We start from the raw sequence: 23,674 nt of genomic DNA on the forward strand, positions 1-23,674 counted from the left end.
TACCGTAGGTGCACAGGTCGAGAGACAAATTGGAGTGATCAAGGTGACAGGCAGAGACACATTCAATACCGCCTTGCACACTCTCGCCTGCATCTAGCTGATCTGGGGTGTAATTTTTAGTCCAAACAGTTGCAAAACGTTTCGAAAGGTTCTATTGGACAAATTCAGGTAGGTTCCGCCCCATTTCGTTCTATTGAAGAAACATTTTGCAACATAATCGTCAGAATGAATACACCCCTGATCACCCACACACACAGTTCAATTTCATAGCAGCCACATAGAGCATTATGACTTTACTTGTTGTAACATTCCTTCTCGCATCTACAAGCTTTCCTCCTCTCACCGTTTCCCTTCACTTGTGGACTTCAGTACACAACACAACAGCTGTCTGTGACTAGGCACAAAAACCTCTCCATGCCAAACCTTCACACCATAACCACTAACCTCTACACAACCTACATCGTCACCATATCAAGGTTATAGTAAAACAAAACAAAATGGAACCAACATATTGGTAAACCCACAATCAAATCCCAAGTGTACAATCACACATTACAGTGTACAGCAAGTAGTTTAGCAGTTAAACCAGCGGGCCCGGTGTCAATACATTTATAAAACCAAAAGCTTACATTGACTTGGAAGAGTTGCAGTGTTGGATAGCCTTAGCCAGCTAGCTAACATAAATATCATTCCTCTCTGTTTGAGTCCGGTTCTTTGGGTAGGCTAAATTAGCTGCAATAGCTAAGTGAAAGGTAGACTAAGAAGAAGAAAAAATAAAATGAAATATAGCTAGCTCTCTCTCTCTCTCTATGCTGCTTCAACTATTGCCTTTCTCTCTTTGAGTCAACTACTCACTGCAGTGCTAGCTAGCTGTAGCTTATGCTTTCAGTACTAAATTAATTATCAGCTCCTATGGATGGAAAACTTGTTAGTTCATACTGCAAGAGCTCTGATAGGTTGGAGGATGTCCTCCAGGTGTAGTCATAATTATTGTGTACGTCTATGGAATGGGGTGAGAACCACGAGCCTCCTAGGTTTTGAATTATTGAAGTCAATTTACCCAACGAATTCGCCAGACATAGGCTATTTGTTTTACAAAACAACGCGCAACTGCGACTCAAACTGGCCATTGTTTAATTATAAAAAATATGGCCCTTTATAATGTCCACTTATGTACATATGCTGAATATAGCATCTTAAAGTTTTAAAACAAAATAGATAAATAATTTGTCCAGCCTTTGCTGCTACGCTTGCAGATGTGCATAATATCCTGTGACCCGAATCAAAAAGTATTTATCACCAAATAACAACAACTTAGCTATAGGTTGTTGTAACATTTTAATTTGAAACTGGTTTTTCATGTAATTAAATAATAATCTTATGGGTGAACACCTTATAGTTTCATTGTATTGACATTCCCAGCCTTATTTACAGTCGTCCCTTTTTGTTCAAAATATGAAGTCATTGAAACTGAAACACTGCATCCCGAATGGGTGGCGGCAGCAAACAATGTACCAGGCCAGCCATAATTTACAACCTGACAGAAATATTTTTTGGACTACCAAGAAATGTATTGGTGAATTATATTAAATCATGCATTGAACTGCATCCATCTATTCTGCCAACAATGCCTTACTGTACAACATGTAATGTTGAGTCAAATAGAACCTATTTTTAAAACCTCTTATCAAGTTGGTTTTGAAGCATAAACTGGGAATTTGATATGTTTTACTGATTTTATGATTGTCCGTTTGTTTCATATCTGCAAAGTAGTTCAAATGCTGTCAGTTCCACTTGAAATACTCCAAAATCAGTCAAAAATACAGTATTTGGTTCTTTGAGCTTGACACCACAAAGTACAAAGTAAGGAAAATATGACCTGTAATTGTTTTTTAAATATGTGCCAGAAATGTATTTGTGCCTCTTTTTCCAAGAAGGACCATAGTGATTGTATCAGATGTTATCGCAGAATAAAGAGTTGATAAGCTAAACATTGTGGCCATTAGGGTGTCTTTACTTGTTCTCCTATCTCTGGTGGTTTAGCCGTATATCAAAGTTTTGTTTACAATATTTCATGGTATTGTGTAAAAAATATTATAAATATGTGAATAATCAATGTGTTATGATGAGAAGGAATTCTAGAAAACAGTCAACAGACCTAGAAACATATTTAAATACATTTTATTTGCAATGTCCAGCAATGCAATATGGTATGAAACAAAAGATGTACAGTGTGTTTTTATAAGTACAAAGTATTTCCTGAATAGCAAATTGTATGCAGTGATGCTAATGCATTTTGAAAAGTCCTTTATACAAGTCCCTCACTTTAGTCAATCTCTTCAATGGTTGGGCCTTGGGAGCTGGCACCAGAGCTGGTCCGTGCCTGATCTCCACAGCAACCTGTGGGCATCCCTCCCTGCTGGTACAGCTTGGTAATGATAGGCTGGCATACTTTCTCCAGCTCCTTTAGCTGATGCTCATACTCCTCTTTGTCGCCCAGCTGGTTGTTCTCCAACCAGGAAATGGTCTGGTCGCACCTGTCCACCACTTTCTTTTTGTCCTCCTCGCTGATCTTGCCTTTCATGTTGTCGTCCTCCACGCTGCTCTTCATATTGAAGGCGTACGACTCCAGGGAGTTCTTGGCTGCTATCTTCTCCCTCTGTGCGTCATCCTCAGCTTTGTATTTGTCAGCGTCCTGCACCATCCTCTCAATGTCCTCTTTGCTGAGCCGGCCCTTGTCGTTGGTGATGGTGATCTTGTTCTCTTTGCCCGTGCTCTTGTCCACTGCTGATACGTTCAGAATGCCGTTGGCGTCGATGTCAAAGGTCACCTCGATCTGAGGGACTCCTCGTGGGGCAGGGGGGATCCCAGAGAGCTCAAACTTCCCCAGGAGGTTGTTGTCCTTGGTCAGGGCTCTCTCTCCCTCGTAGACCTGGATCATGACCCCAGGCTGGTTGTCGGAGTAAGTGGTGAAGGTCTGGGTCTGTTTGGATGGGATGGTGGTGTTGCGTTTGATCAGGGCGGTCATGACCCCTCCGGCGGTTTCGATGCCCAGGGACAGGGGAGCCACATCCAGCAGCAGCAGGTCCTGGACGTTCTCAGACTTGTCGCCAGACAAGATGGCCGCCTGGATGGCAGCGCCGTAGGCCACCGCCTCGTCTGGGTTGATGCTCTTGTTTAGCTCTCGGCCGTTGAAAAAGTCCTGCAGGAGCTTCTGGACCTTGGGGATCCGGGTGGAGCCTCCGACCAGGACGACGTCGTGGATTTGGGCCTTGTCCATCTTGGCATCCCTCAGGGCTTTCTCCACAGGCTCCAGGGTTCCCCTGAAGAGGTCGGAACACATCTCCTCAAAACGAGCCCTGGTGATGGAGGTGTAGAAGTCGATGCCCTCAAAGAGGGAGTCAATCTCAATGCTGGCTTGGGAGCTGGAGGATAGTGTTCTCTTGGTCCTCTCGCAGGCTGTCCTCAGCCTCCTCAGAGCCCGCTTGTTCTGGCTGATGTCCTTCTTGTGTTTCCTCTTGAACTCCTCCACAAAGTGACTAACCAGGCGGTTGTCAAAGTCCTCCCCGCCCAGGTGAGTGTCTCCAGCCGTGGCCTTCACCTCAAAGATCCCATCATCGATGGTCAGGATGGACACGTCAAAGGTGCCCCCACCCAGGTCAAAAATCAGGACGTTGCGTTCCCTGGACTTGCCTTTGTCCATGCCGTAGGCGATGGCTGCCGCCGTGGGCTCGTTGATGATCCTCAGCACATTCAGCCCAGCGATCACTCCAGCGTCCTTAGTGGCCTGTCTCTGTGAGTCGTTGAAGTAGGCAGGGACTGTGATGACTGCATTGGACACCTTCTGGCCCAGGTAAGCCTCAGCGATCTCCCTCATCTTCACCAGGACCATGGAGGAGATCTCCTCTGGGTTGAAGGATTTGTTCTCACCTTTGTAATCTACCTGAACTTTAGGCTTTCCTCCGTCGCTGACCACCTTGAAGGGCCAGTGCTTCATGTCGGCTTGCACGACCTGATCGTTGAACTTTCGGCCAATCAGGCGTTTGGCGTCGAAAACGGTGTTGTTGGGGTTCATGGCCACCTGGTTCTTTGCTGCGTCTCCGATGAGTCTCTCAGTGTCTGTGAAGGCCACATAGCTGGGCGTGGTCCTGTTGCCCTGGTCGTTGGCGATGATCTCCACTTTGCCATGCTGGAACACCCCCACACAGGAGTAGGTGGTGCCCAGGTCAATGCCGATAGACGGGCCTTTAGCTGATGACATTTTGCTGGTTCGGAGTTAGTTGCCTACAAATGAATGAAATAATATTTTAGAAATTGATATTATTCTACGAAAGCCTAGCTGCAAGTAATGTCAATCTCCACCAACAGAGATGCTAGCCTAAATATACTTGAATAACAACCAAACCTGGGTTCAAATACATGCGTAGTTAAGTATTTGTATTGTTATTTTCTGTGTATTTGAATATTTCCAAATAATGTGGGCACTACTATTTAAAATATTTGAAACAATTTTCAAATACTTGTCTCCAAATACATGTCAAATGCACCTAGGAACAAACAATCCTGGGTTCAAATGCATGGAATATTTTAATTTTAAAATACACTTGTCTGTGTATTTGAGAATTTTCAAATACATGGTAATACTTTCCAAATGTATTTCCAAACACATTCCAATATTCAACTACTTATATTTCAAAATGTACTGCTTTTTTAAGTCCTTGAAAAACAATACTAAGCATTTGAACCCAGGTCTGAGAACAACACTGTTGTCAACGTTTGTGTTATATATTAGTGTTATACATACATATATATATATATATATATATATATATATATATATTAGTGTTAGACACAATCAGTTCTGCTAATCTATTACAGAGAAACTCTTTTCACAACAGGCCTACATTTTTTCTATGAACACAACTGAATAATATTGTGTTATCTTCACAGAATTAGAGCAGATTTTCTTAAAATGAAGAAATAACTAATTATAATAAATAATAATATGCAACAAAAAAATAAAGTAGGCCTAGTCTGTCCAATGAAATAACATAATAAATGCTTTTATAATATATTTTTAATAATATTATTTCTTTATTAGTTAACCAAATATTCTGGCATAATGTTATAGCTAAATCGTCTATGTTCACACAACCAACATAGCATCATTTTTTATTTTATCAAGTTTATAACTTTCACAGCCATTATGAAAGTAGGGTACTGAATTAATTTCCCTTTACTTACAGTTTATGAATGTAGAGGTCTGTTGAAAGTGTCTCTTCTCGTTTCTTGCTTTCTTTTCCCTTTAGTATTCTCGTTGAGTCGATGTTTGAATCTGAATGTACTTCACCAGAATATATACCATCCCCATTGCCTAAAAAATATCACTCGTGATTTCTAGCCATTTCTCGAACTCTCCGACTACATTGCTCATGAGAGCGCAGCATTCCTGTGCAATGACGCAGGCTGCGAGGCGCACGCATTGGAAGCGCAGCAAAGGAAAGTTCTCGTTATTCCAGAGCTTTCGAGAGGCGCGGAGACCTGTCCAGAACGCACACACACAGCACACTAATAGTGAAACCATTATTTGTATTGATTAAAATGATCAAAAACCGTTAATGTTTCAAATTTCAACACAAATGAAACAGCATCCGGTTCAACCTTATTCAGTCGACATTTCAGTCTATCGGCAACACTGCAGTTCCTCAACAGTTCATGCGCTGTCAGTCTATACATTTTCTCTCACTAATGAATAATAGACCTGTATTGTAAGAGAATTGAGTGCCTACTGCACAAGTGGTAAGTGCAACTCACCACAAGTTAATGTGCCTTTTTTTATATTAAAGCCAGAGTATTTAAGATATCCAGTATTAATTGTTAAATGAAAGACAAATGATGAACACACCGGCTAATCCTTCTCTATTCTAGTCAATGCTATTCTGTTCTATACCATTCTAGTCTAGCCTATTCCGTACTGATGGCCCATCAGTTCACATTTGCTTACCGCAAACAAGATATCTCCATCAGGGTAGCTAAAGTATTTGCTAATATACATTGCATTCGGAAAGTATTCAGACCCCTTGACTTTCTCCACATTTTGTTACGTTACAGCCTTATTCTAAAAATGTATGAAATAATTTTTTCCATCATCAATCAACACACAATACCTCTAAATGACAAAGCAAAAACTGTTTAAAAAAAATAATTGTTGCATATTTATTAAAAATAAAAACAGAAATACCTTATTTACATAAGTATTCAGACCTGGATACTTATGAAAGAAGATGTGCTCAAAGATGCCCTATGGTGGTCTGAATGAGCATTAAAGGCAACAATGGTTGACAGTAAAATACTATGATTTCACGCACTTTAAGTTGCCTTACCAGACCGCACTGCAGCAGAATGCAACTACTAAATGAGGACACACTTCACACTATATACACAGCAGTGCCGGTTGGTGCCGTTGAAGATTATGGAGGATTTTGTTTTATTACCACGGCCTTATTTCGATTACAGAATATCGGATGACTGTCATTCATATTCCCATTCACCCAGCTCAATGTATCATCAATAGGCTTGGCTACTACATGATACTCAAATTTGCCCTATACCAATCAAGAGATTGCTACAACCTATAGCCTAGAAATGAAAGTTTATACCTGTCACGCCCTGGCCTTAGTTATCTTTGTTTTCTGTATTATTTTGGTTAGGTCAGGGTGTGACAGGGGGGATGTTGGTGTGTATTTGTCTCGTCTTGGGTGGTTGTATTGTATAGGGGGTTTTGTAGAGTTTATGGGGTTGTGTTTAGTGTAGGTGTCTAGGTATGTCTATGGTTGCCTGAATTGTTCTCAATCAGAGACAGCTGTCTATCATTGTCTCTGATTGGGAGCCATATTTAAGGCAGCCATAGGCATTAGGCTATTGTGGGTAATTGTCTATGTGTAAGTTGCCAGTGTCTGCACTTATTGTTTGAATAGCTTCACGGTCGTCTGTTTGTTGTTTTGTTTAGTTTGTATAGTGTTCGTTTCGTTTTCGTCTTCTCGTCAATAAAGAAGTATGTATTGTTATCACGCTGCGCCTTGGTCCACTCTTCCTCATCAAGACGATCGTGACAATACCGTAGGTGCACAGGTCGAGAGACAAATTGGAGTGATCAAGGTGACAGGCAGAGACACATTCAATACCGCCTTGCACACTCTCGCCTGCATCTAGCTGATCTGGGGTGTAATTTTTAGTCCAAACAGTTGCAAAACGTTTCGAAAGGTTCTATTGGACAAATTCAGGTAGGTTCCGCCCCATTTCGTTCTATTGAAGAAACATTTTGCAACATAATCGTCAGAATGAATACACCCCTGATCACCCACACACACAGTTCAATTTCATAGCAGCCACATAGAGCATTATGACTTTACTTGTTGTAACATTCCTTCTCGCATCTACAAGCTTTCCTCCTCTCACCGTTTCCCTTCACTTGTGGACTTCAGTACACAACACAACAGCTGTCTGTGACTAGGCACAAAAACCTCTCCATGCCAAACCTTCACACCATAACCACTAACCGCTACACAACCTACATCGTCACCATATCAAGGTTATAGTAAAACAAAACAAAATGGAACCAACATATTGGTAAACCCACAATCAAATCGCAAGTGTACAATCACACATTACAGTGTACAGCAAGTAGTTTAGCAGTTAAACCAGCGGGCCCGGTGTCAATACATTTATAAAACCAAAAGCTTACATTGACTTGGAAGAGTTGCAGTGTTGGATAGCCTTAGCCAGCTAGCTAACATAAATAGCATTCCTCTCTGTTTGAGTCCGGTTCTTTGGGTAGGCTAAATTAGCTGCAATAGCTAAGTGAAAGGTAGACTAAGATGAAGAAAAAATAAAATGAAATATAGCTAGCTCTCTCTCTCTATGCTGCTTCAACTATTGCCTTTCTCTCTTTGAGTCAACTACTCACTGCAGTGCTAGCTACCTGTAGCTTATGCTTTCAGTACTAAATTAATTATTAGATCCTTTGGATGGAAAACTTGTTTGTTCATACTGCAAAAGCTCTGATAGGTTGGAGGATGTCCTCCAGGTGTAGTCATAATTATTGTGTAAGTCTATGGAATGGGGTGAGAACCACGAGCCTCCTAGGTTTTGAATTATTGAAGTCAATGTACCCAACGAATTCGCCAGACATAGGCTATTTGTTTTACAAAACAACGCGCAACTGCGACTCAAACTGGCCATTGTTTAATTATAAGAATATGGCCCTTTATAATGTCCACTTATGTACATATGCTGAATATAGCATCTTAAAGTTTTAAAACAAAATAGATAAATAATTTGTCCAGCCTTTGCTGCTACGCTTGCAGATGTGCATAATATGCTGTGACCCGAATCAAAAAGTATTTATCACCAAATAACAACAACTTAGCTATAACATTTTAATTTAAAACTCGTTTTTCATGTAATTAAATAATAATCTTATGGGTGAACACCTTATAGTTTCATTGTATTAACATTCCCAGCCTTATTTACAGTCGTCCGTTTTTGTTCAAAACATGAAGTCATTGAAACTGAAACAGTGCATCCCGAATGGGTGGCGGCAGCAAACAATGTACCAGGCCAGCCATAATTTACAACCTGATAGAAATATTTGTTGGACTACCAAGAAATGTATTGGCGAAATATATTAATCATGCATTGAACTGCATCCATCTATTCTGCCAACAATGCCTTGCTGTACAACATGTAATTTTGAGTCAAATAGAACCTATTTTTAAAACCTCTTATCAAGTTGGTTTTGAAGCATAAACTGGGAATTTGATATATGTTTTACTGATATTATGATTGTCCGTTTGTTTCATATCTGCAAAGTAGTTCAAATGCTGTCAGTTCCACTTGAAATACTCCAAAATCAGTCAAAAATACAGTATTTGGTTCTTTGAGCTTGACACCACAAAGTACAAAGTAAGGAAAATGTGACCTGTAATTGTTTTTTAAATATGTGCCAGAAATGTATTTGTGCCTCTTTTTCCAAGAAGGACCATAGTGATTGTATCAGATGTTATCGCAGAATAAAGAGTTGATAAGCTAAACATTGTGGCCATTAGGGTGTCTTCACTTGTTCTCCTATCTCTGGTGGTTTAGCCGTATATCAAAGTTTTGTTTACAATATTTCATGATATTGTGTAAAAATTATTATAAAAATTTGAATAATCAATGTGTTATGATGAGAAGGAATTCTAGAAAACAGCCAACAGACCTAGAAACATATTTAAATACATTTTATTTGCAATGTCCAGCAATGCAATATGGTATGAAACAAAAGATGTACAGTGTGTTTTTATCAGTACAAAGTATTTCCTGAATAGCAAATTGTATGCAGTGATACTAATGCATTTTGAAAAGTCCTTTATACAAGTCCCTCACTTTAGTCAATCTCTTCAATGGTTGGGCCTTGGGAGCTGGCACCAGAGCTGGTCCGTGCCTGATCTCCACAGCAACCTGTGGGCATCCCTCCCTGCTGGTACAGCTTGGTAATGATAGGCTGGCATACTTTCTCCAGCTCCTTTAGCTGATGCTCATACTCCTCTTTGTCGCCCAGCTGGTTGTTCTCTAACCAGGCAATGGTCTGGTCGCACCTGTCCACCACTTTCTTTTTGTCCTCCTCGCTGATCTTGCCTTTCATGTTGTCGTCCTCCACGCTGCTCTTCATATTGAAGGCGTACGACTCCAGGGAGTTCTTGGCTGCTATCTTCTCCCTCTGTGCGTCATCCTCAGCTTTGTATTTGTCAGCGTCCTGCACCATCCTCTCAATGTCCTCTTTGCTGAGCCGGCCCTTGTCGTTGGTGATGGTGATCTTGTTCTCTTTGCCCGTGCTCTTGTCCACCGCTGATACGTTCAGAATGCCGTTGGCGTCGATGTCAAAGGTCACCTCGACCTGAGGGACTCCTCGTGGGGCAGGGGGGATCCCAGAGAGCTCAAACTTCCCCAGGAGGTTGTTGTCCTTGGTCAGGGCTCTCTCTCCCTCGTAGACCTGGATCATGACCCCGGGCTGGTTGTCGGAGTAAGTGGTGAAGGTCTGGGTCTGTTTGGATGGGATGGTGGTGTTGCGTTTGATCAGGGCGGTCATGACCCCTCCGGCGGTTTCGATGCCCAGGGACAGGGGAGCCACATCCAGCAGCAGCAGGTCCTGGACGTTCTCAGACTTGTCGCCAGACAAGATGGCCGCCTGGATGGCAGCGCCGTAGGCCACCGCCTCGTCTGGGTTGATGCTCTTGTTTAGCTCTCGGCCGTTGAAAAAGTCCTGCAGGAGCTTCTGGACCTTGGGGATCCGGGTGGAGCCTCCGACCAGGACGACGTCGTGGATTTGGGCCTTGTCCATCTTGGCATCCCTCAGGGCTTTCTCCACAGGCTCCAGGGTTCCCCTGAAGAGGTCGGAACACATCTCCTCAAAACGAGCCCTGGTGATGGAGGTGTAGAAGTCGATGCCCTCAAAGAGAGAGTCAATCTCAATGCTGGCCTGGGAACTGGAGGACAGTGTTCTCTTGGCCCTCTCGCAGGCTGTCCTCAGCCTCCTCAGAGCCCGCTTGTTCTGGCTGATGTCCTTCTTGTGTTTCCTCTTGAACTCCTCCACAAAGTGACTAACCAGGCGGTTGTCAAAGTCCTCCCCGCCCAGGTGAGTGTCTCCAGCCGTGGCCTTCACCTCAAAGATCCCATCCTCGATGGTCAGGATGGACACGTCAAAGGTGCCCCCACCCAGGTCAAAAATCAGGACGTTGCGTTCCCTGGACTTGCCTTTGTCCATGCCGTAGGCGATGGCTGCCGCCGTGGGCTCGTTGATGATCCTCAGCACATTCAGCCCAGCGATCACTCCAGCGTCCTTAGTGGCCTGTCTCTGTGAGTCGTTGAAGTAGGCAGGGACTGTGATGACTGCATTGGACACCTTCTGGCCCAGGTAAGCCTCAGCGATCTCCCTCATCTTCACCAGGACCATGGAGGAGATCTCCTCTGGGTTGAAGGATTTGTTCTCACCTTTGTAATCTACCTGAACTTTAGGCTTTCCTCCGTCGCTGACCACCTTGAAGGGCCAGTGCTTCATGTCGGCTTGCACGACCTGATCGTTGAACTTTCGGCCAATCAGGCGTTTGGCGTCGAAAACGGTGTTGTTGGGGTTCATGGCCACCTGGTTCTTTGCTGCGTCTCCGATGAGTCTCTCAGTGTCTGTGAAGGCCACATAGCTGGGCGTGGTCCTGTTGCCCTGGTCGTTGGCGATGATCTCCACTTTGCCATGCTGGAACACCCCCACACAGGAGTAGGTGGTGCCCAGGTCAATGCCGATAGACGGGCCTTTAGCTGATGACATCTTGATGGTTCGGAGTTAGTTGCCTACAAATGAATGAAATAATATTTTAGAAATTGATATTATTCTACGAAAACCTAGCTGCAAGTAATGTCAATCTCCACCAACAGAGATGTTAGCCTAAATATACTTGAATAACAACCAAACCTGGGTTCAAATACATGCGTATTTAAGTATTTGTATTCTTATTTTCTGTGTATTTGAATATTTTCAAATAATGTGGCCAATTCTATTTAAAATATTTGAAACAATTTTCAAATACTTGTCTCCAAATACATGTCAAATGCACCTAGGAACAAACAATCCTGGGTTCAAATGCATGGAATATTTTAATTTTAAAATACACTTGTCTGTGTATTTGAGAATTTTCAAATACATGGTAATACTTTCCAAATGTATTTCCAAACACATTCCAATATTCAACTACTTATATTTCAAAATGTACTGGTATTTTAAAGTCCTTGAAAAACAATACTAAGCATTTGAACCCAGGTCTGAAAACAACACTGTTGTCAACGTTTGTGTTATATATTAGTGTTATACATATATATATATATATATATATATATATATATATATATATATACATATATATATATATATATATATATATTAGTGTTAGACACAATCATTTCTGCTAATCTATTACAGAGAAACTCTTTTCACAACAGGCCTACATTTTTTCTATGAACACAACTGAATAATATTGTGTTATCTTCACAGAATTAGAGCAGATTTTCTTAAAATGAAGAAATAACTAATTATAATAAATAATAATATGCAACAAAAAAATAAAGTAGGCCTAGTCTGTCCAATGAAATAACATAATAAATGCTTTTATAATATATTTTTAATAATATTATTTCTTTATTAGTTAACCAAATATTCTGGCATAATGTTATAGCTAAATCGTCTATGTTCACACAACCAACATAGCATCATTTTTTATTTTATCAAGTTTATAACTTTCACAGCCATTATGAAAGTAGGGTACTGAATTAATTTCCCTTTACTTACAGTTTATGAATGTAGAGGTCTGTTGAAAGTGTCTCTTCTCGTTTCTTGCTTTCTTTTCCCTTTAGTATTCTCGTTGAGTCGATGTTTGAATCTGAATGTACTTCACCAGAATATATACCATCCCCATTGCCTAAAAAATATCACTCGTGATTTCTAGCCATTTCTCGAACTCTCCGACTACATTGCTCATGAGAGCGCAGCATTCCTGTGCAATGACGCAGGCTGCGAGGCGCACGCATTGGAAGCGCAGCAAAGGAAAGTTCTCGTTATTCCAGAGCTTTCGAGAGGCGCGGAGACCTGTCCAGAACGCACACACACAGCACACTAATAGTGAAACCATTATTTGTATTGATTAAAATGATCAAAAACCGTTAATGTTTCAAATTTCAACACAAATGAAACAGCATCCGGTTCAACCTTATTCAGTCGACATTTCAGTCTATCGGCAACACTGCAGTTCCTCAACAGTTCATGCGCTGTCAGTCTATACATTTTCTCTCACTAATGAATAATAGACCTGTATTGTAAGAGAATTGAGTGCCTACTGCACAAGTGGTAAGTGCAACTCACCACAAGTTAATGTGCCTTTTTTTATATTAAAGCCAGAGTATTTAAGATATCCAGTATTAATTGTTAAATGAAAGACAAATGATGAACACACCGGCTAATCCTTCTCTATTCTAGTCAATGCTATTCTGTTCTATACCATTCTAGTCTAGCCTATTCCGTACTGATGGCCCATCAGTTCACATTTGCTTACCGCAAACAAGATATCTCCATCAGGGTAGCTAAAGTATTTGCTAATATACATTGCATTCGGAAAGTATTCAGACCCCTTGACTTTCTCCACATTTTGTTACGTTACAGCCTTATTCTAAAAATGTATGAAATAATTTTTTCCATCATCAATCAACACACAATACCTCTAAATGACAAAGCAAAAACTGTTTAAAAAAAATAATTGTTGCATATTTATTAAAAATAAAAACAGAAATACCTTATTTACATAAGTATTCAGACCTGGATACTTATGAAAGAAGATGTGCTCAAAGATGCCCTATGGTGGTCTGAATGAGCATTAAAGGCAACAATGGTTGACAGTAAAATACTATGATTTCACGCACTTTAAGTTGCCTTACCAGACCGCACTGCAGCAGAATGCAACTACTAAATGAGGACACACTTCACACTATATACACAGCAGTGCCGGTTGGTGCCGTTGAAGATTATGGAGGATTTTGTTTTATTACCACGGCCTTATTTCGATTACAGAATATCGGATGACTGTCATTCATATTCCCATTCACCCAGCTCAATGTATCATCAATAGGCTTGGCTACTACATGATACTCAAATTTGCCCTATACCAATCAAGAGATTGCTACAACCTATAGCCTAGAAATGAAAGTTTATACCTGTCACGCCCTGGCCTTAGTTATCTTTGTTTTCTGTATTATTTTGGTTAGGTCAGGGTGTGACAGGGGGGATGTTGGTGTGTATTTGTCTCGTCTTGGGTGGTTGTATTGTATAGGGGGTTTTGTAGAGTTTATGGGGTTGTGTTTAGTGTAGGTGTCTAGGTATGTCTATGGTTGCCTGAATTGTTCTCAATCAGAGACAGCTGTCTATCATTGTCTCTGATTGGGAGCCATATTTAAGGCAGCCATAGGCATTAGGCTATTGTGGGTAATTGTCTATGTGTAAGTTGCCAGTGTCTGCACTTATTGTTTGAATAGCTTCACGGTCGTCTGTTTGTTGTTTTGTTTAGTTTGTATAGTGTTCGTTTAGTTTTCGTCTTCTCGTGTCTCTTCAATAAAGAAGTATGTATTGTTATCACGCTGCGCCTTGGTCCACTCTTCCTCATCAAGACGATCGTGACAATACCGTAGGTGCACAGGTCGAGAGACAAATTGGAGTGATCAAGGTGACAGGCAGAGACACATTCAATACCGCCTTGCACACTCTCGCCTGCATCTAGCTGATCTGGGGTGTAATTTTTAGTCCAAACAGTTGCAAAACGTTTCGAAAGGTTCTATTGGACAAATTCAGGTAGGTTCCGCCCCATTTCGTTCTATTGAAGAAACATTTTGCAACATAATCGTCAGAATGAATACACCCCTGATCACCCACACACACAGTTCAATTTCATAGCAGCCACATAGAGCATTATGACTTTACTTGTTGTAACATTCCTTCTCGCATCTACAAGCTTTCCTCCTCTCACCGTTTCCCTTCACTTGTGGACTTCAGTACACAACACAACAGCTGTCTGTGACTAGGCACAAAAACCTCTCCATGCCAAACCTTCACACCATAACCACTAACCGCTACACAACCTACATCGTCACCATATCAAGGTTATAGTAAAACAAAACAAAATGGAACCAACATATTGGTAAACCCACAATCAAATCGCAAGTGTACAATCACACATTACAGTGTACAGCAAGTAGTTTAGCAGTTAAACCAGCGGGCCCGGTGTCAATACATTTATAAAACCAAAAGCTTACATTGACTTGGAAGAGTTGCAGTGTTGGATAGCCTTAGCCAGCTAGCTAACATAAATAGCATTCCTCTCTGTTTGAGTCCGGTTCTTTGGGTAGGCTAAATTAGCTGCAATAGCTAAGTGAAAGGTAGACTAAGATGAAGAAAAAATAAAATGAAATATAGCTAGCTCTCTCTCTCTATGCTGCTTCAACTATTGCCTTTCTCTCTTTGAGTCAACTACTCACTGCAGTGCTAGCTACCTGTAGCTTATGCTTTCAGTACTAAATTAATTATTAGATCCTTTGGATGGAAAACTTGTTTGTTCATACTGCAAAAGCTCTGATAGGTTGGAGGATGTCCTCCAGGTGTAGTCATAATTATTGTGTAAGTCTATGGAATGGGGTGAGAACCACGAGCCTCCTAGGTTTTGAATTATTGAAGTCAATGTACCCAACGAATTCGCCAGACATAGGCTATTTGTTTTACAAAACAACGCGCAACTGCGACTCAAACTGGCCATTGTTTAATTATAAGAATATGGCCCTTTATAATGTCCACTTATGTACATATGCTGAATATAGCATCTTAAAGTTTTAAAACAAAATAGATAAATAATTTGTCCAGCCTTTGCTGCTACGCTTGCAGATGTGCATAATATGCTGTGACCCGAATCAAAAAGTATTTATCACCAAATAACAACAACTTAGCTATAACATTTTAATTTAAAACTCGTTTTTCATGTAATTAAATAATAATCTTATGGGTGAACACCTTATAGTTTCATTGTATTAACATTCCCAGCCTTATTTACAGTCGTCCGTTTTTGTTCAAAACATGAAGTCATTGAAACTGAAACAGTGCATCCCGAATGGGTGGCGGCAGCAAACAATGTACCAGGCCAGCCATAATTTACAACCTGATAGAAATATTTGTTGGACTACCAAGAAATGTATTGGCGAAATATATTAATCATGCATTGAACTGCATCCATCTATTCTGCCAACAATGCCTTGCTGTACAACATGTAATTTTGAGTCAAATAGAACCTATTTTTAAAACCTCTTATCAAGTTGGTTTTGAAGCATAAACTGGGAATTTGATATATGTTTTACTGATATTATGATTGTCCGTTTGTTTCATATCTGCAAAGTAGTTCAAATGCTGTCAGTTCCACTTGAAATACTCCAAAATCAGTCAAAAATACAGTATTTGGTTCTTTGAGCTTGACACCACAAAGTACAAAGTAAGGAAAATGTGACCTGTAATTGTTTTTTAAATATGTGCCAGAAATGTATTTGTGCCTCTTTTTCCAAGAAGGACCATAGTGATTGTATCAGATGTTATCGCAGAATAAAGAGTTGATAAGCTAAACATTGTGGCCATTAGGGTGTCTTCACTTGTTCTCCTATCTCTGGTGGTTTAGCCGTATATCAAAGTTTTGTTTACAATATTTCATGATATTGTGTAAAAATTATTATAAAAATTTGAATAATCAATGTGTTATGATGAGAAGGAATTCTAGAAAACAGCCAACAGACCTAGAAACATATTTAAATACATTTTATTTGCAATGTCCAGCAATGCAATATGGTATGAAACAAAAGATGTACAGTGTGTTTTTATCAGTACAAAGTATTTCCTGAATAGCAAATTGTATGCAGTGATACTAATGCATTTTGAAAAGTCCTTTATACAAGTCCCTCACTTTAGTCAATCTCTTCAATGGTTGGGCCTTGGGAGCTGGCACCAGAGCTGGTCCGTGCCTGATCTCCACAGCAACCTGTGGGCATCCCTCCCTGCTGGTACAGCTTGGTAATGATAGGCTGGCATACTTTCTCCAGCTCCTTTAGCTGATGCTCATACTCCTCTTTGTCGCCCAGCTGGTTGTTCTCTAACCAGGCAATGGTCTGGTCGCACCTGTCCACCACTTTCTTTTTGTCCTCCTCGCTGATCTTGCCTTTCATGTTGTCGTCCTCCACGCTGCTCTTCATATTGAAGGCGTACGACTCCAGGGAGTTCTTGGCTGCTATCTTCTCCCTCTGTGCGTCATCCTCAGCTTTGTATTTGTCAGCGTCCTGCACCATCCTCTCAATGTCCTCTTTGCTGAGCCGGCCCTTGTCGTTGGTGATGGTGATCTTGTTCTCTTTGCCCGTGCTCTTGTCCACCGCTGATACGTTCAGAATGTCGTTGGCGTCGATGTCAAAGGTCACCTCGACCTGAGGGACTCCTCGTGGGGCAGGGGGGATCCCAGAGAGCTCAAACTTCCCCAGGAGGTTGTTGTCCTTGGTCAGGGCTCTCTCTCCCTCGTAGACCTGGATCATGACCCCGGGCTGGTTGTCGGAGTAAGTGGTGAAGGTCTGGGTCTGTTTGGATGGGATGGTGGTGTTGCGTTTGATCAGGTCGGTCATGACCCCTCCGGCGGTTTCGATGCCCAGGGACAGGGGAGCCACATCCAGCAGCAGCAGGTCCTGGACGTTCTCAGACTTGTCGCCAGACAAGATGGCCGCCTGGATGGCAGCGCCGTAGGCCACCGCCTCGTCTGGGTTGATGCTCTTGTTTAGCTCTCGGCCGTTGAAAAAGTCCTGCAGGAGCTTCTGGACCTTGGGGATCCGGGTGGAGCCTCCGACCAGGACGACGTCGTGGATTTGGGCCTTGTCCATCTTGGCATCCCTCAGGGCTTTCTCCACAGGCTCCAGGGTTCCCCTGAAGAGGTCGGAACACATCTCCTCAAAACGAGCCCTGGTGATGGAGGTGTAGAAGTCGATGCCCTCAAAGAGAGAGTCAATCTCAATGCTGGCCTGGGAACTGGAGGACAGTGTTCTCTTGGCCCTCTCGCAGGCTGTCCTCAGCCTCCTCAGAGCCCGCTTGTTCTGGCTGATGTCCTTCTTGTGTTTCCTCTTGAACTCCTCCACAAAGTGACTAACCAGGCGGTTGTCAAAGTCCTCCCCGCCCAGGTGAGTGTCTCCAGCCGTGGCCTTCACCTCAAAGATCCCATCCTCGATGGTCAGGATGGACACGTCAAAGGTGCCCCCACCCAGGTCAAAAATCAGGACGTTGCGTTCCCTGGACTTGCCTTTGTCCATGCCGTAGGCGATGGCTGCCGCCGTGGGCTCGTTGATGATCCTCAGCACATTCAGCCCAGCGATCACTCCAGCGTCCTTAGTGGCCTGTCTCTGTGAGTCGTTGAAGTAGGCAGGGACTGTGATGACTGCATTGGACACCTTCTGGCCCAGGTAAGCCTCAGCGATCTCCCTCATCTTCACCAGGACCATGGAGGAGATCTCCTCTGGGTTGAAGGATTTGTTCTCACCTTTGTAATCTACCTGAACTTTAGGCTTTCCTCCGTCGCTGACCACCTTGAAGGGCCAGTGCTTCATGTCGGCTTGCACGACCTGATCGTTGAACTTTCGGCCAATCAGGCGTTTGGCGTCGAAAACGGTGTTGTTGGGGTTCATGGCCACCTGGTTCTTTGCTGCGTCTCCGATGAGTCTCTCAGTGTCTGTGAAGGCCACATAGCTGGGCGTGGTCCTGTTGCCCTGGTCGTTGGCGATGATCTCCACTTTGCCATGCTGGAACACCCCCACACAGGAGTAGGTGGTGCCCAGGTCAATGCCGATAGACGGGCCTTTAGCTGATGACATCTTGATGGTTCGGAGTTAGTTGCCTACAAATGAATGAAATAATATTTTAGAAATTGATATTATTCTACGAAAACCTAGCTGCAAGTAATGTCAATCTCCACCAACAGAGATGTTAGCCTAAATATACTTGAATAACAACCAAACCTGGGTTCAAATACATGCGTATTTAAGTATTTGTATTCTTATTTTCTGTGTATTTGAATATTTTCAAATAATGTGGCCAATTCTATTTAAAATATTTGAAACAATTTTCAAATACTTGTCTCCAAATACATGTCAAATGCACCTAGGAACAAACAATCCTGGGTTCAAATGCATGGAATATTTTAATTTTAAAATACACTTGTCTGTGTATTTGAGAATTTTCAAATACATGGTAATACTTTCCAAATGTATTTCCAAACACATTCCAATATTCAACTACTTATATTTCAAAATGTACTGGTATTTTAAAGTCCTTGAAAAACAATACTAAGCATTTGAACCCAGGTCTGAAAACAACACTGTTGTCAACGTTTGTGTTATATATTAGTGTTATACATATATATATATATATATATATATATATATATATATATATATATATATATATATACATATATATATATATATATATATATATTAGTGTTAGACACAATCATTTCTGCTAATCTATTACAGAGAAACTCTTTTCACAACAGGCCTACATTTTTTCTATGAACACAACTGAATAATATTGTGTTATCTTCACAGAATTAGAGCAGATTTTCTTAAAATTAAGAAATAACTAATTATAATAAATAATAATATGCAACAAAAAAATAAAGTAGGCCTAGTCTGTCCAATGAAATAACATAATAAATGCTTTTATAATATTATATTTTTTATAATATTATTTCTTTATTAGTTAACCAAATATTCTGGCATAATGTTATAGCTAAATCGTCTATGTTCACACAACCAACATAGCATAATTCTTTATTTTATCAAGTTTATAACTTTCACAGCCATTATGAAAGTAGGGTACTGAATTAATTTCCCTTTACTTACAGTTTATGAATGTAGAGGTCTGTTGAAAGTGTCTCTTCTCGTTTCTTGCTTTCTTTTCCCTTTAGTATTCTCGTTGAGTCGATGTTTGACTCTGAATGTACTTCACCAGAATATATACCATCCCCATTGCCTAAAAAATATCACTCGTGATTTCTAGCCATTTCTCGAACTCTCCGACTACATTGCTCATGAGAGCGCAGCATTCCTGTGCAATGACGCAGGCTGCGAGGCGCACGCATTGGAAGCGCAACAAATGAAAGTTCTCGTTATTCCAGAGCGTTCGAGAGGCGCGGAGACCTGTCCAGAACGCACACACACAGCACACTAATAGTGAAACCATTATTTGTATTGATTCAAATGATCAAAAACTGTTAATGACTCAAATTTCAAAACAAATGAAACAGCATCCGGTTCAACCTTATTCAGTCGACATTTCAGTCTATCGGCAACACTGCAGTTCCTCAACAGTTCACGAGATGTCAGTCTATACATTTTTTTCTCACTAATGAATAATAGACATGTATTGTAAGAGAATTGAGTGCCTACTGCACAAGTGCAAGTGCAAGTGTAAGTGCAACTCACCACAAGTTAATGTGCCTCAAGGGAAGATCCTTTTTTTATATTAAAGCCAGAGTATTTAAGATATCCAGTATTAATTGTTAAATGAAAGACAAATGATGAACACACCGGCTAATCCTTCTCTATTCTATTCTAGGCAATGCTATTCTGTTCTATACCATTCTAGTCTAGTCTATTCCGTACTGATGGCCCATCAGTTCACATTTGCTTTCCGCAAACAAGATATCTCCATCATTTCCCCATCATGGGGATATCTTGTTTACGCTAAGCAAATGTGAACTCCTTGTGACATTCTCCAGTGGATTACGGTCTAATCATATTTAAGTACATTCCTTTGGAAAGATAATTGCCACGTGATTTTCCGGCTACTCTATTTCAACGAAACCACACATATAGTAGGCGCACTTGAACTCGCACGCCCGACTAGGAGAGGAAAACCCCTGAAGTTGAAGCAGCTAATTCTGAGAGTGTGTGAATAATGCCACAAATGTTTGTTTTTAATACAACAGGTAGACAAACGCATACAAAGCAGAACGTTTTCAAATAATCTGCGTGACAACAAAAATAGTTTAATCCCAAAATCGTCTATTTGAATGTCGGCTCCCACCCACAACATGGAAAAAATGTCAACCTCGACGCAATGACCTCTGTCGGGACCAAGATAATTGCGGCCTGCAATTCGGGGCGTTCCTGCATGTAGACATTCCTGCATCTGCAGGAACCCCTCTTTATAATTATATATGTTAGCTTTTAAACTAGGACAGGCGTAAAGTGGAGGGTGCATTAATGCACAATACCATTGGATGCCAGCTGCCGATAAACCCCACAGAAGAAGGGGCGGCAACTTTAGCTAGCTGGCCATACACCAGTAGACAGTGTCCTTCGTCCCTGCCTGTAGGGCACTGTTTTCTCGCAGTTCTGTTAACGACGGTGAGGGCAGGTGTTCGGCAGGTGGGAGCGAAGTACACTGTGTGTTATTATAGCCAGCTAATCCGTTACACAGCAGGTGGGAGGCGTGGGCGACACCGTTTGCTATCTAACTAGCAAGCTAAATGTGCTAGTGGGATGGGGGCTAAAGGTAGACCGTGTGTTTTGCCCCCGCCTGTCGGGCATGGTTTTCTCTGGTACATGGAGCGCTCCCGCTGTGAGATGTTACCCCACTCTTCCACCAAGGCACCTGCAAGTTCCCGGACATCCTGAGGGGAATGGCCCTAGCCCTCACCCTCCGATCCAACAGGTCCCAGACGTGCTCAATGGGATTGAGATCCGTGCTCTTCGCTGGCCATGGTGTTAAGGCTGCGAAGGTTCAACTGAGATAGGAACAATAGCACACCTGAACTTGGTTAAAATAATTGTTTAATTCAGAAGTTAATAAATGGCAAATGCAATTTCCGTATATACGGGTTCACTGCACCACCCCGCAGGGTGGAACAAGGAACTGACTTGTTCCTGACAAAGATATTATAATATACTCATGACAGAGATAGTTCCCGCTTCCGAGCCGGCCTGTCAGAGTAGAGACTGGGCGTGGTTTAGACTCACCCAGCCTATCGCCGGCGCTCAGGCTAGTCCTAGCCTCTTTGCGCTCTTTGGTGTCCCGGCGCTGTTGCTGTGTAGATTACGCTCCCTCACTCCAGAAACTGAGGTCAGACAGCTCTGCAACATTGTCTGAGCTATTTGCACCTGTATACAAAGCCCACTGTTCTCGCTCAAGGCTAACCACAGCTTCCCAGCACACTTATCTGGGGCTAACTGTTACTTCCAGCACACACACACAGACACCCAGGCGCCCAGGCCAACAGTTGCTAATATTCAATCACATTGAGTATTCAATCACAATCACATATAGTATTGGGTTGTAGTGCATAATTCAGAACCTCACAATGGCAGAACACTGACATTCCTGTCTTGCAGGAAATCACGCACAGAATGAGCAGTATGGCTGGTGGCATTGTCATGCTGGAGGGTCATATCAGGATGAGCCTGCAGGAAAGGCACCACATGAGGGAGGAGGATGTTTTCCCTGTAACACAACTGATCCAAGATGGCGTAGCAGTAGGACGTGTGTGTTTGTATTTGTCTTATCCTGTGTAAAATAGCCAGTCTTTTTCGCATATATCTTAATCTCATTTTCTATCTACGAACTAAATATACTTTCCTGCAACATGCCTCACCCAATATGGTAGGGATCTGCTATTTTTATTCCTGATAACTGGGACTTCCATCAGGAGCTAGCCAGCTAACTAGCTACTAATCTTTGTTAGCCACGGCTAGTGTTCTTCACCTTTTTCTCGGTCACCAACCAGCCTTAGCTCGGACAACACCTGCCAGTCTGCACAGCGCGATATCAACCCAGAGCATATCGGGCTGCTTCTCTCTACCACATCACCGGATTCCTGCCGCTCTGGATCATTACACCGGATCATCGCAGCTAGCTAGCTACAAACAAGTGGCTACTGTTAGCTAACGCCTCTGTCCCGAAGCAAGCACCAGCTAGCCTTGAGCTAGCCTCGAGCTAGGCCCATATACCAGCTAATTCTAGGGCTACAATACCTCCTTTGCCAATTGCCCTGGACCCCTTTATTGTCGACACAGAACCCCGCCGATCCATCAAGACTGGACTGCCGACGTGATCGCCCGATGTGGTCTCAACAGGCTATTCTGTTACGATGTCGCCGAAGAACCATCTACTAGCCCCGGCCCGCTAGCTTTTCTGAGCACTGTGTCCCCTGCTCGCCTAGCGTACGGGACCCTGACCTATTGCTGCTCTTTTGACCCTATGATCACTCGGCTACACAGCTGATTCCCCCTGGACTGTTTCAATAACACGGTACCTCATTTTGTTTACCTATCGGCCCCAGCCTCGAACTCAGGTCCTGTATGTACCTAACTGACCCACTCTGCCCATTTTAAAGGGTTGCGTCAATCAAATCTGGTATCAGGATAAAATGTGATTCAGAGTCACCGAATATACTTTAAGTATTTTTATTAAACTCAAGCGATAAATGGTAAATGCAATTTTCGTATATACGGGTTCACTGTAACACCTCGCAGGGTAGAACAGAGAACTGACTCGAAATGCTACAATCAACCTTTGTTATACTGTGACAGTGATAGTTCCAACTCGTCCGTTGGCCTATCACAGTAGAGGCTTAGCGTGGTTTAGACTCACTAGCCTGTCGGTGGCGCTCCAGATGTCCGGCGCTGTTGCTGTGTAGATTACGCTCCCTCACCCTAGAGACTGAGGTCAGACAGTTCTGTAACACTGTTGAGCTATTTGCACCTGCATAGAAAGCATACTGTTCTCGCTCAAGGTTAACCACAGCTTCTCAGCACACTATCTGGGGCAAAATGTTACTTCCAGCACACACACAGGCACAAAGCAGATACAGCATACAATATTCAATCACAAATGATGTGGTGGCGGGCTATAGTGCATAAAACACATATCCTCACACCATTCATCGCCATTTACCCATTGTTGTCTTAGCTCTCCTGATCAACACCTGTGATTGCTTTATGCCTCTCTCTATGTCAATATGCCTTGTTTACTGCTGTCTTGGCT

The 23,674-nt window shown here is 42.2% G+C and overlaps 3 protein-coding genes across 3 annotated transcripts; all 3 read right to left on the reverse strand.

Moving 5' to 3' along the window:
- Positions 1-2,165: 2,165 nt before the first annotated feature.
- On the reverse strand, positions 2,166-5,675 carry LOC139565001 (heat shock 70 kDa protein-like). Its single transcript, XM_071384974.1, has 2 exons — positions 5,245-5,675; positions 2,166-4,284 (listed from the first exon to the last, which is right to left on the reverse strand). The coding sequence occupies exon 2, from the start codon at positions 4,259-4,261 to the stop codon at positions 2,327-2,329; it is 1,935 nt and encodes a 644-aa protein (XP_071241075.1). The 5' UTR covers positions 4,262-4,284; positions 5,245-5,675; the 3' UTR covers positions 2,166-2,326.
- A 3,591-nt stretch (positions 5,676-9,266) lies between these two features.
- Positions 9,267-12,524, reverse strand: LOC139564981 (heat shock 70 kDa protein). The gene is made up of 2 exons (XM_071384940.1): positions 12,377-12,524; positions 9,267-11,385 (listed from the first exon to the last, which is right to left on the reverse strand). The coding sequence occupies exon 2, from the start codon at positions 11,360-11,362 to the stop codon at positions 9,428-9,430; it is 1,935 nt and encodes a 644-aa protein (XP_071241041.1). The 5' UTR covers positions 11,363-11,385; positions 12,377-12,524; the 3' UTR covers positions 9,267-9,427.
- A 3,881-nt stretch (positions 12,525-16,405) lies between these two features.
- LOC139565019 (heat shock 70 kDa protein-like) lies at positions 16,406-19,920 on the reverse strand. The gene is made up of 2 exons (XM_071385025.1): positions 19,531-19,920; positions 16,406-18,524 (listed from the first exon to the last, which is right to left on the reverse strand). The coding sequence occupies exon 2, from the start codon at positions 18,499-18,501 to the stop codon at positions 16,567-16,569; it is 1,935 nt and encodes a 644-aa protein (XP_071241126.1). The 5' UTR covers positions 18,502-18,524; positions 19,531-19,920; the 3' UTR covers positions 16,406-16,566.
- Positions 19,921-23,674: the final 3,754 nt, after the last annotated feature.

This window comes from Salvelinus alpinus, chromosome 36 (genome assembly GCF_045679555.1).
Source record: "Salvelinus alpinus chromosome 36, SLU_Salpinus.1, whole genome shotgun sequence".
Lineage (NCBI taxonomy): Eukaryota > Metazoa > Chordata > Actinopteri > Salmoniformes > Salmonidae > Salvelinus > Salvelinus alpinus.